Here is a 12,297-nt window from a genome sequence, read left to right on the forward strand (position 1 = left end):
AGAACAGATACATTAAAGATTACAAGGCACTAACTAAGATTTTATGGTAAGAGGGACAAGATAAGCATCTAACCAAGTCCTTGAAATCAATGGGAGTTTCGCCCAGCAAAAACACTCCTGGATGTGATCTCAGAGCAGTAATCCAGTACATGAGAGGGGAGAATTTCTAGAAGTATTTGTTACCCATCTAGTGCTGGTCCTCAGTCAGTGGTAAAATTCCCAGCTATAATCTGGCTGATGCTTAGCGCTCTTGAAAAATCTAACGGTTTTAATGTTCATATGCAACAAAAATTTAGGGCTTGATCCAAAACTCACTGAAGTCACCTGGAGCTTTTCCCTTAACTCTTGTGAGCTTTGGATCATAGCCTGCAAGATTACACGTGTCTAATACTTAATTCTGAGCTGGAAAAAAAACAAGTCACACCCCCACCAGGGAATCTGAGGAAAAATAGGTATCTGTACCTTTTTTTTTTCTTTCACTCTGGGACTGATAACTAAACATATCATACATACTAGTGGTTTCTCTATAATTTATTAACAAGTAAATATATGTATTCCTATCTACATACCTGGCTTTTTTTTCCCTTTCTGTCCTGGTACCCCTTCTGTGGGTTCATGAGTTCTCTTCATCAACATGGAGAGAGTAGCATCATGTGTCCGAAAGAGATCCACAACTTTATATAAATCAACATCTGTGATCAGATCGCAGCTCAACACCAAGACATCAGTCTGCCAAAGAAGAAAAAACAACCCAAACCCTTCAGAGATACAAATGACCACACATGCATTAGTATTTGATGAGATAACAACAGATACATCCGGGTTTTTTGTTGGTCTGCCATACTTTGCCAAAAATAGTTACTGGGTTTTACTAGTTCACTTTTCTTGCGTCGTGCTGTTACCAAATTAATTATTCGGTTAATGTTTATCCGGCTCTGGACCATAAAGAATACGTGACCATCTAAACTGCCATCATCTGCTCCTAAGGGAAGGAACCAGGACACAGAAGCCATGGCTTTCAAGACTGCCATGAAATTCTGTAGTATTCACAACAGCTACTTTTAGTTACATAATGATGTAGAACGGAAATCTTTCTGAAGAAATCTTTTTAGCTGACGTTGCATCTGGCTACAAACCACTGGAAAAGATATTTAAACTATGTTATTTTATCAGGGGAAAAAAAAGCAAAGACTATTTAGGATGTGATTTACTCAGTAATTGCACTGCGATGGTGGGCTCAGTTTAGAGATACATATCCTAAAACCAGCAATACCCCATATTAGGAAAAAAAAAAGAAAAAAAAAAGGAAAAAATAAAAGTTAGGTCCTATTTAATAACAGGCTTGTATTTAATTTTGATCTCAAAGGATTCCAAAGTGCCTTACAAAGTATTTAACAGTACTGCTGCATATATCACAGAAACATTGTCACATATTGAGTGAGACATAGCAGCTTCATTAACCACACACACTATCAATATACTCTGGCTAAAAACTCTCAATTAGAAACAATTTTCTGTATTTCACGTGGGTTGTGGAATATACTGCCAAAAATCTACCAGTTCAGCAATTATCTTCATTTAAACTAATCCTAACATAATATTTGCACAGCATGGCCTACAGAAAAGTAGCAAGTTTCCACTTTATTTTTTGTTAATGATCAACCTTCTAAACATGTCTCAAGAAGATAGTGTTTCTTTCTTGACATTTAACATTTTCACTTTCTGTGCTACCATTTACCATGGTAGGCCTCCCTGCAGAGCATGACTTGGCTTCCTAGTTTTGTCTTTTTAAAAAACATTATTTAATGAGAATGGCACTAGAAAACACTTGGTAAAATCTGAGTTGATTAACTCAAGGAGGATCAGTAATTCTACTTTTACTTTTGAAAACCACCTTGGTTCAAAGCGAACTAGTTCAGCACCAACCTTTTATTACAGGAAGGTTTATTATAGAAAGGTTTGATTTACAGACTTTATCTAATACGAGGAGATTCCACATTGTAGGTGAAACTAACTGAGGTCTGGTATTTACATTATTTGACAGGTTCTCCTACACATGCTGGGCAGTTTCATGTGTTTACCAATAAGTTGTTGGAATTCATCACCTCACAAACTCTTAGAGCTGCTAATTTGCCATGCTGTGCAAAAGGTCAAGCTCTTCAATTTTCATTCGATTTATTCCCCTTTTAACATATTTTCAAAATAAGTATTTTATATTACGGTTTTGCCCAGGAGAAGTGCTTTAAATATCACTTCTCTAAGACAAATGACATGCACACATTGGAAGGAAAAAAAAAAAAAAAAGAAAACAAACCCACTAAAGCAAGCTGCCCAGCACACTGTAGCAGTCCTGCTCCAACATTCCAGTGTGCACAAGGAAAGTAAGAAAAAAAATTCAACTTGGCATGGAAGTAAGTATCTCTCTTCATAGCTGTAAATAGTGAAGAAACACATATTAACTATCTTGGAAAATCCTGCAAAATTTTCAGATATTCTGGTTTTACAAGAGCACAAGTGAGTTACAATATTTGCAGAAAAGGCCAAAAGGTATCTAAGACCCATATACATAGACCTGTACTTTTCAAACTCAGTTTGAAGAAGGAAGAGATCTCCGGCTTCAAATCTCAACGCATTCACTCCAGTGGTCAAAATAAAAAATAATGAGAGAGACACACCAATGGACTTATCCTAAGGAACAATTATCTGGACTTGTAAAACACACCTTTTAATTATTTCACATTTTACTAAAAGTTTTAATCTGTCACTACAGCAAAAACCCAACAAGCATTTCATAGTTGCGAGCAGGCTCCTGGGTTTTTTTCTCCTCACTACAGGACAAGCTTTTTGCAAAAACTGAATGCAAGACCCCTGAGGAGCATACGGGAACAGAACCCCCAAATGTCTGGTTGCCATCTGTTCTACCCATTTACTCTCCCAATATGTAAATAAACGTCAGTGAGCGCAGGGACCAGTGAAACACACACTTGCTCTGTAAAACCCACATTTCTGTCTCTCCTCCTGATGAGCAGAGCAGTGGCCTCAGAAGCACGCTGAGAATACACCATGAAAGGCTCTTTTGGGACCTGACAGCCTCCCCTTTGAAACACCACCCCCCTCATAAATAAAGCCCTCACTGTCTAATGGATGCACTTTTTTCCAGTGTACAACTCCTGAACGAATAAACTAATGGCTGAATGAAAAAATAAACCATCCTAGAGACCTAGCAGAAGTGTGTGTTTTTCTTTACGTTTTTAGGGTGGGTGTAGAAGAAAGAAAATAAATGGTAGAGCTTGTGGGGGTTTTTTACATATATATTATACATGCCAAATAAATACAGTGCACCTTTCCCAATGAGCCACTGACACGAAGAAGAGAACTATGTACTTACTGCATACCCTTATGTGCTAACAAGGGGTATATGAACATACTTGACTTCATGAATTATGCAAACACCTAGGTACACACACATACACCTCTTAATGAAATACATGTAACAATGATTACATCAACCCCAAACTATTATACAAACAGGCGATAAGAATCAACATGAACTGATTAAAAAAAACCCCAGCAAGCACACACCCCAAGCAGAACCACTGCAAAGGAAGGCAAATGCACACACAAACGCACTCTCAACACCCATTACAACCACGGGAAGGACACGGCAAGGGCCTTAACTAAGGAAGGACCGTCTAATGGACGGAGCATGGAACAAATGCTTGGAATTTCTGGCATTTTCCTACTCTGCCAAACTTGGCATGTACCATTCTGTTTACCACTTTAAAGACACCGAGGAGCCCTTGTCACAGATCACGGCTCTACCACAGAAGCTGCTGCACAGACCAGGTGAAAATACCATCAAGCAGAACAAAAGTGAACAGCAAATGCCTTTGGGTAGAGGGACACAAGGAAACACCGCAGTGTTATGCAGGTGTAGGGAGAGCGGCCCCAGCTTGCTGGTAGAACACCTCACGTTTTTGTGAGCATCACAAGAGCAACAGAAAAGACAAGGAGAATAAGACACTCCTTGGAAGGGTCACCTGGGCCTCAGTAATTCCATTTAACCTCAGATTTGCAATTTATGCACTCTCAAGTTCAGAATTTAGGCTCAGCTGCCGATCAGTAGAGAAAAATGAGGTCCTGCAGAGATCATCCCACCTATGATCTGAGTTTCAAGATGTTTCTCTGTCCCTGCTGACCATGGATGGAGCCCTGGGCTTCCAGTCCAGCCATCGCTGAACACAGACTGGTCAGCCTAGTATGGAAACACAGCACTTGAGGCCACCGAATCTCTGCCCTCCCTTTCTAACCCTGGCTAACAGCGCTTCACCGTCAAATATTTCCAAACTGGGTATTATGAGATAACTTACATATTCAATCTGGATAAATACAACAGTGTAATACAAAACATCAAGAGATTTATATAAAATAGAGGGGAAAAAAAAACGTAAAGAAAAAAACCTCAAAACCAACATGTCAACAATTATATTAAACCCAGTACAATATGGAAAATCTACGCAAAAACAAGACCAAAAAGCAGAATGTTTCAAGAACTCAGTTCAAGACAACCAATTTAAAAATAGAAAACATGTTTTCAATGGAACTAATTCATGCCACAGATCAAAAGATGGATGCAATTATATGGTGTAATATACCAGCATAAATAAAAAGCCTTGGACTTTCTCACACCCTGCGTACAAAGGCAATGCTAAAAACTCTTTTATATTCAGCAATTATTGCTGGATCCCTTCTGTTCAAACAGGAGATATCAAGGTTACCACAAATAGCTGGCAGCAAATGATGATTTTTTTTAGTGGTATTCACTATGCTTTTTCTATCAAGTATAGACAAGGGCAGGACCTCGTAGCCTAAACTGCTGAGGGCCTCAAAACCTGCAGACTAGAAAATGAGAAAACATGTGTTGCAAGGAAATCTCTAATTTGAACAAAATCAGCCTCAAGAGAAAGAGGAAAACAAATGTCAGATTGCATTATAAACAGAAAAGAAGCAAAATATCCACCAGCAGTAGAACAAGGTCCTAGAACTGAAGACAGACAAAACACTGAAGTTAAATGCCAGAAGTTTCCAATGGCACAGTATTACAGATGAGACTTTGACAGGAAAAGAAAACAAAAAAAAAAAACCCAAAAAACAAGAGATTAGATAGACTCTGTTCCTACACTCAGCCTAAGTTAACACAAGCACAAACAGAGAACTTTGCATCACTTCCTGCAGTGTCACCATACAACAGAGGAGAGAGGAACAAGTTATAATTACTGCTGGAATTAAGACCAAGAGTTTTATACACAATAGCCTGGAACTTCACCCACATGTTGCATTAACAGTGGGGTTTGCGTGTAGTGGTTTTATTATTTTAAAGAGTGGAAAGAGAAAGAACAGTTTGGCTGTGGGCAAGCGTTTTGATTGCTTGTTAGCATGCTCCAGGCAAAGCCAAAGACACCTCCTAGCAATTGCATTACTCACCACTCTTCAGATTAGAAACTCACATCCAAGGCTTTAGAGAATCCCTTTTTATCTCCATCTCCATTAAGAGTCCTCCAATTTCCACACCTGTGACCTCTTTGAAGCTCTATAGCTGCTGTTGTAACTGGAGCAGGGAACCTCATTTATTTTTTGATGTTTGTAGGATCTTGTTAGCTACCAACTGAAATGGCTGCCTTTGGCTGGGAATTCTGCTTTTGTAATGTCCTTGATAGCAAGATTCAGAAGAAAATCATGATTTAATACTTTGTTAGCAGACATGAAGCATTTACCTACTGTGCCCTCACCCTGCAGCAGCAAGTTTGCTGCAGACCAGCACCTTCATAACTCTTCTAAGGACAGAGGGCAGTGGAGGCACAGGATCTCCCTCAATCTGAAATCCAGCAGCAACCCCTCCTCATTAAAAGACGGAATAAACTTTTTTTTTTTAAATTGAGACAGTAACATGAAAGAGGCTTCTTTTTTCTTAAAAAAAAAAAAAGAAAACAGAAAAGCCTAATGTGGGAGCCAAGGGAGTCTCTTCTAATTTCTTGGATGGCCCTGAATTCATCAGGTGAGGATATCTTAAGGCAATGTGAATGCCTTCACATACATAACCTGTCAGCATCACTGTTTATCTTCTCAAAGAAAGCTGGAAGAAAGATGCCAGAAGCTGGGGAGGAGACTTAACCTAAAATGGTGTTTTCATTGTATGATCCCATCTGATACAATGCATAGGATGAGCCATATGATGCTACTGGGGTTATCTTTGTATCTCAAGAGCTACCATCCAAAATCAATATTTTTTAATTTACATACATATAAGCTAGGAACAAGAAAGATATTCAGGCCTGGAAGGCATCCTGTCTCCTCCCAGGAGGAAGTCTCATTACCTGTTGCTCAAACTGACACATGGGGTGGAAAAGGGTAATTTACAGTTATCAGCAAAAAAAAGCAGAAGTTTAGAGATGAACACAAGTTCATAAGCTTATTAAGAATGTTTTCAAAGCAAGACTTTGATCTTATGACACTGAATAGTAAACTTTCTGGTCTGGAACATAAGCATTGCAAACCACATTCTCCTATGGTTTTGACTAATGCAATTTTGTCCTACTCACACAGTACTCCAAAGATCATTTTCCCAGCTTCCTCCTCCAACCACATCACCCTGCTTCACTGGTTCCATTTTCTGTCACATCAAGTACAAGTTGTTTACCCTCCCTTTAATAGCCTATCCCTTCAACTCACCCTTCACTTGCCAAGTCTACTTCTGCCTTACATCAATAAAGGATGCCAGCTCTATTACCTAGTTGTGTCTTCCAAAGGATGTAGTTTTAGGCTCTGCTGTTTTATTTAAAAAAAATAAAAATAAAAATCTGGTACCCTTATACTTACAGAAAACTGACAATTATCAGGCTATCAGTGTGCTGGGGCACCAGACTGATACACTGACACACATTATCCTGCCTTGTTAGGGTCTCTCATTTGTTTGAGGTCAGGCATCATCTCCTGTGTCTACATCCAGACCCTAGGCATGCCACAGAGGAGACTGCTTTATCCCCATCTAAAGGCATCCAGAAAGTGCGCACCACTCAAGAGAATCACGTGTGCAAGAGCTCAGGGGAGCACCCCATAACCCGAACCCTGAATTCACCAGTTCACGGAGGGTGAGCCTGGCAAGTTGAATTCTCCCCTGGCTCAACATGCTGCACAAACAGATCCCTTCTTCACAGGCAGAAGAACTCCAGAAGCAAATGGCACTCTCCTCGTCACTCCCATTCCTGGAAGGCAGGTTTCCAGGACTACCTGGATGGCAGCACCACCAGACCTGCTGTGCAGCTGATCTTGGACTCTGCTTCACATGAACAGAAAGGAGAATGCTACAGTCAGGCTCCAATCTCAACAGCAGCAGCACAGCAGGCTTGCTGCCAAAGCCCAGAGCTCAAGTCCAGGCTTAACACTTAATGTAAGCAGAGCCTTAGGCAGTCAGGTGCTGTAGTCATCCAAACAATAATAATAAAAAGTAGTCCTAATGGAGCTCAACCGGCTCAACTTATTGAAGAGAAAGAAGGCCTTTGCCCACAGCCTGCAATTACCTAAAGAGCAGAAGATCTCAGCAACACAACAAAAAGCAGGCATGACTCGATTCAGTGGCTACAAATCAGTGTTCAATGTAGAAATAAAAGGCAAAGTGTTTTAAGGAGAATAAATATGATCTGGAATAAAATACCAAAGGATATAAAAGACTCTTCACCTACTAGAACGTATGAATAAAGACTTGCTATCTTTCAGAAACACATTCACTAAGTCGTCCATAAGTTTTGGAGCTAACAGCCCTAATTACCAGGTGCAAATTCCCTTACAGCTTAGAGGATCATAATGGTTCCTTGCAGTCTCAAACCAGACTATAAATGAAAACCAAGACATACACAGCATGTGTCTTCAGGAATCAGTCTGCACTAGTATCAGCATGATCTTTAAAAGAAAAGAAAACAAACAAACAAACATGCAATTCTTTCCAAGGTCAAGCCAAGTCATTACACAAACCCCAGTTTCAACTCCGCTCCAACAGAAAACCCAAGCGCTAATCTGCTGTGCAGTCACTGCCAAACTCAGTTCAGTGGCACTGCCACCTCACACCAGCCTCACTGAACCAAGTGTCCACACACGTGAAACCTGATTAGCTTTGTTCTAGTGTTTTTTCCTGTAGAACATAACATGACAAAAATGCAAAATTAAATTCCAACATCCTACAAGTCCATTGATCTTCACCATGGCTTTCAACAATGCTGAGCAAAGGGACCAGCTCTGGGACATCCTGTGCTCTTCACAGTACCGCTTTCTATTACTAACGTTACACTACCGTACCAGGCTGCAAAGCCAGGGAAAAACTCTCTCTAGCACAGTAACTCCCCAGGCTGACGTTTGGCATCTGCTCCCTCCCACACTCCCCCATACCTGGATCTATGTACTTAGGCCAACACATACAATTACATTTGATCTAAACAATTCCATTTTCTGTTTCAAAGGATGAATACTCACAAAGGACTGTCACCTGTGACAGCGCAACCGTGACAGCTGTACAGCCCAAAATTTGCCTTGAAATGCCCCAGCTTCCAGTGAGGGAAGGGCTGCTAAGATCCAAACATGGAAAAAATAGAAAAGTTGAAATCATGCAGGCTAGAAACAAAGCAGAAAGGCTTCAGACAGCAGGGAATGAATGTTATTCCAAAAAAAAAGTGCAAATAATCAGTGAATGCCTCCTTGCAAGTCTCACCCTACACAAAGCCAGGGAGGCCTTGGGTCTCATGGGGAAAGGCCAAGGACATTGCCAATTACAAGCCCAAACTTATTAAAACATCAGACTAGATAGTGACTTAACATTTAAAACAAGAACATTATCCAGGAACACCAAAGAGATCCCTACCCAGCTCCTGCTCCATGGAGTCCAGGCTGACACTGACATCAGTGATGTCTTCACACCACCCTTCACACCCTCTGCCAGGCATGGGGACAGTTTTGTTTTTAAGGCTCACACACACCACAGGGCTTTGGCCTCTCCACTGACAACACCAAGGAAAGGCAGCAGCTGGAGGACACTGACTTTTTACCCCCCACACTCTTATTACTTTACTCTGTCTTTGGAAATAAGATGCACAAATTCATTTCACACAGACTTTGCACTTCTTTGAACATTCATCATAGAATGATTTTGAAAACTATAAACTCGAGATTGACTTATTAATGTAAAAGGTTACCTATGCCTGACAAAAGGCGATGATGATAATAATGGACATTTAACTCTTCTTTGCCTTCATGTGCCCATGAAAATGTTATTAAGGAAAAAATGCAAAATGTTTTTTGATATTACTTTCACTAAACTTGTAATTTTCCCTCAACACATAGCACAGCAAGTTATTTACACAAGACTGTATATACTTCAAACAGAGAAAATTAAAGATGATTTACAAAATAATTTCACTCGCAAAAAAATAAAATTAGTAGTAGCTAACGCAAAACAGGAAAAGATTTTTACCTGGTGTTTTTAAACAAACTACATCAACTACATACATGTGCAAAGAGCTTACTATGTCTGCAGCTAGAATAGGCTGAATTTGTGTAATTCATCAGAAACCACATAGGGTCTAAATGAAAACATATACTGTAATCCAGGAGAAATGCTGACAATCAACTATTACACCGAAACAAGAGGTATTGGTTAACATAATGAGCACAGGCCTCGAGCTGCCACCAGCATGAAAAGGATAAGGACACACAGTGGGAGATGCAACGGCTAAAATTGACCGGTATCTCAGGTCTGTCAACAACTCTTCTTGCAGAACACCTGAGGTCTTCATGTGGTTTTTTGCCTGCGTGTATAATGGAAGACATCCTCTTTAGCCAACAACTTGCAGAATAGCAAATGCTCTAATAACCACTCCTGATCCTACGCTCCAGAGCTAATTGCCTCATTCAAACTTCCGGTGTTTTAACCCTGATACATAGTAAAGCCTGGCAGCAAAATGATTAATTTAATTAGCTACATTCTTCTAAAGCTGACTAACTTAAAAAAAAAAATCAAAAACAAGCAGCCAACAACTGTTGAATTCTCTAACTCTTACCCTGCCAGGAAAAATAAAGATCAAAGTCCTGAACACATTCATCAAACACACAGTCAGGCAGCGCTGTATCTTTCCAGCAACATCACCAGCACCATCGCCTGCCAGCAGAGCTGCTGCCTACTCAGGCAATCAGCTGGGCCTTGCAAATGGACCTTGGGCATGCAATCCACAATTAATTTTGCCTAGTGTCTCAATGGTGGCAGCTTTCAATCAGAGGCAGAGAAGGAAACAATAAGTTACAGACCCTGTGAACTGCCATCCGATACACCTTTTTTTCCAATGCATCACTAACAACATGGTGAAAGGTGGAATTAAAAAAAAAAAAAAAGACAGCAGCTTTTATTTGCATTTTAAACACTCAAGTAAACAGTATTTTCCACCACGTCTGCTGAAAAAACCTGATGAAATTAATTTTATTGTTTTAAAAATAGATTAACAGAATATTTAATTAAGTCTTTCACGGAGAGAGACCTTGTCTCTTACAAATGAATTTCACTTGGTTTTTTTTAAATTTCCACTGACAGCACAAAAAATACAAAACTATATATTACAAGGACCGAAGTTTTTCTTTCCATGCTCACCAAACTCTACTGAGCTGTACCAAAAAGATTCAGATTCCACTTCCAGCCGTTACAGCAAGCTTACTTACATCATGTGTTTGGAGAGGAGATTTTTCAACAGAGGAAGCGAAGCGCTTAGCCATGCCGTCCAAGGCTCCACGGATCAGTGACCCTCAGCAGCACACAGACCACCACCGTGACATCACACTTTCCACAACATGGCTCCCAAAGATGCACATACCAAGAGAATCTGGAGTTTCAATCTTTGTTTATTTGTTCAAAGAAAGTTGGTTTTTCCTTCTTCTTTTTGGTAGCTTTTTAGGGTTTGTTTTGCTTTGCTTTTTAAGAGCTGTATTCCTTTCAAATCTTTCTTCTTAAAACTGAGAAAATGAGGTGGACCACCTGAGACGAAACATTTCATATGCAAGCACTCACCAGTGATAGCAGCAGAAGACATGCTGATTAAGTCACACCATATTAGTCAGGGCTTCCATTAACACAACTAAGGGCTCATCAAGGAAGGAAAATGTGAAATTGTTCCATTGCTGTTACTCTGCTGGAACATCACATTTTAATCATTGGCTGGAGTATAGCTGAGTGACACAAGGGAGAAAAATGCTTAACAGAAGATGAAAATAATATAGACTCGGTGAAGACAAATGCTTGATCCAGGCACCCACAATCTACCTCCTGTTTCAGCCTGAAACACAGATTCACGATTTAACCAGGTTTCTCAAAATGCTGCCTGGAGAGGACCCAGCCTGGGAGGCAGCACCAGCCAGCAGCTGTCTGGGTCTGGTAGAATTTGGCACAAACAACAAAACGGTCAAATATTAGAGATGCCTAAATTTCAGAGGAATTCATTTGTAAAATACAGTGACACTCCCCGCCTTCCCCCTCCCCGCCCCCGTCAATGATAATTTACAACCCACAAAAAGGTCTGCAGCAGTTTGATGAATGGTATGAGCAGCAGGTCACAAAAATACAGTTCTCAAAGAGGTTTCCCAATGCAGAATTTAGCCTCCTGCCATTCTAGGTATCACATTACTTAATTTATTTTTAAAAAAGCTCCGAACAAACCAACCAACAACAACAAAAGAAAACAAGCCACACAACAAAAGGAGCTTCTCACTCCAGTATGAAGTTAGGGGATTTTTGTCTTGATTACTCCTTCTGGAAGACTGTTTTGAAATCTTTTTCTGCTCTGATTAAAACCATTCTGCAAGTTTCAGCCTATGCTTTCCCAAAGCAAATTTAAACCAAATTATATTCTGCTCTGAACACCTTATTTCCTTGTCTAGTGTTTGTTCTGCATTTGATGCATTTGAGTTCCACATCTGTAGGAGTCGGTCCGAAGAACAGTATTTGCCTGAACATCGCCATCAGGGACTTGGAGAAAAGATGATTCCCAAATGAACATCACTGAGATCTCCCTACCAAAGGATCATGATGGAGACCCGGCAGGACGCTGCTTACGGGGCCTGAGACCACAGGGACGCCTTTGGGACTTGTTGGTGGTAGCCAACCCTCTTTCCCCCTTTTCTTTTTCTTTCCTTTTTCTCCACTTTCTCTATCGCGTGCCACTTTATGGGCAAAATAATAAAATAACACTGTTTGCTTGAATTATAACCCCT

The 12,297-nt window shown here is 40.2% G+C and overlaps 1 protein-coding gene across 1 annotated transcript in view; it reads right to left on the reverse strand.

Moving 5' to 3' along the window:
- Positions 1-12,297, reverse strand: part of EIF2B3 (eukaryotic translation initiation factor 2B subunit gamma) — a 98,526-nt gene that overhangs the window by 76,558 nt on the left and 9,671 nt on the right. The window contains exon 4 of the mRNA XM_065656805.1: positions 570-729. Within this exon, the coding sequence (XP_065512877.1) occupies positions 570-729 (160 nt within the window). The remainder of the gene's footprint in view (positions 1-569; positions 730-12,297) is intronic.

The sequence above is a fragment of the Caloenas nicobarica genome, chromosome Z (genome assembly GCF_036013445.1).
Source record: "Caloenas nicobarica isolate bCalNic1 chromosome Z, bCalNic1.hap1, whole genome shotgun sequence".
NCBI classification, from domain to species: Eukaryota; Metazoa; Chordata; class Aves; order Columbiformes; family Columbidae; genus Caloenas; species Caloenas nicobarica.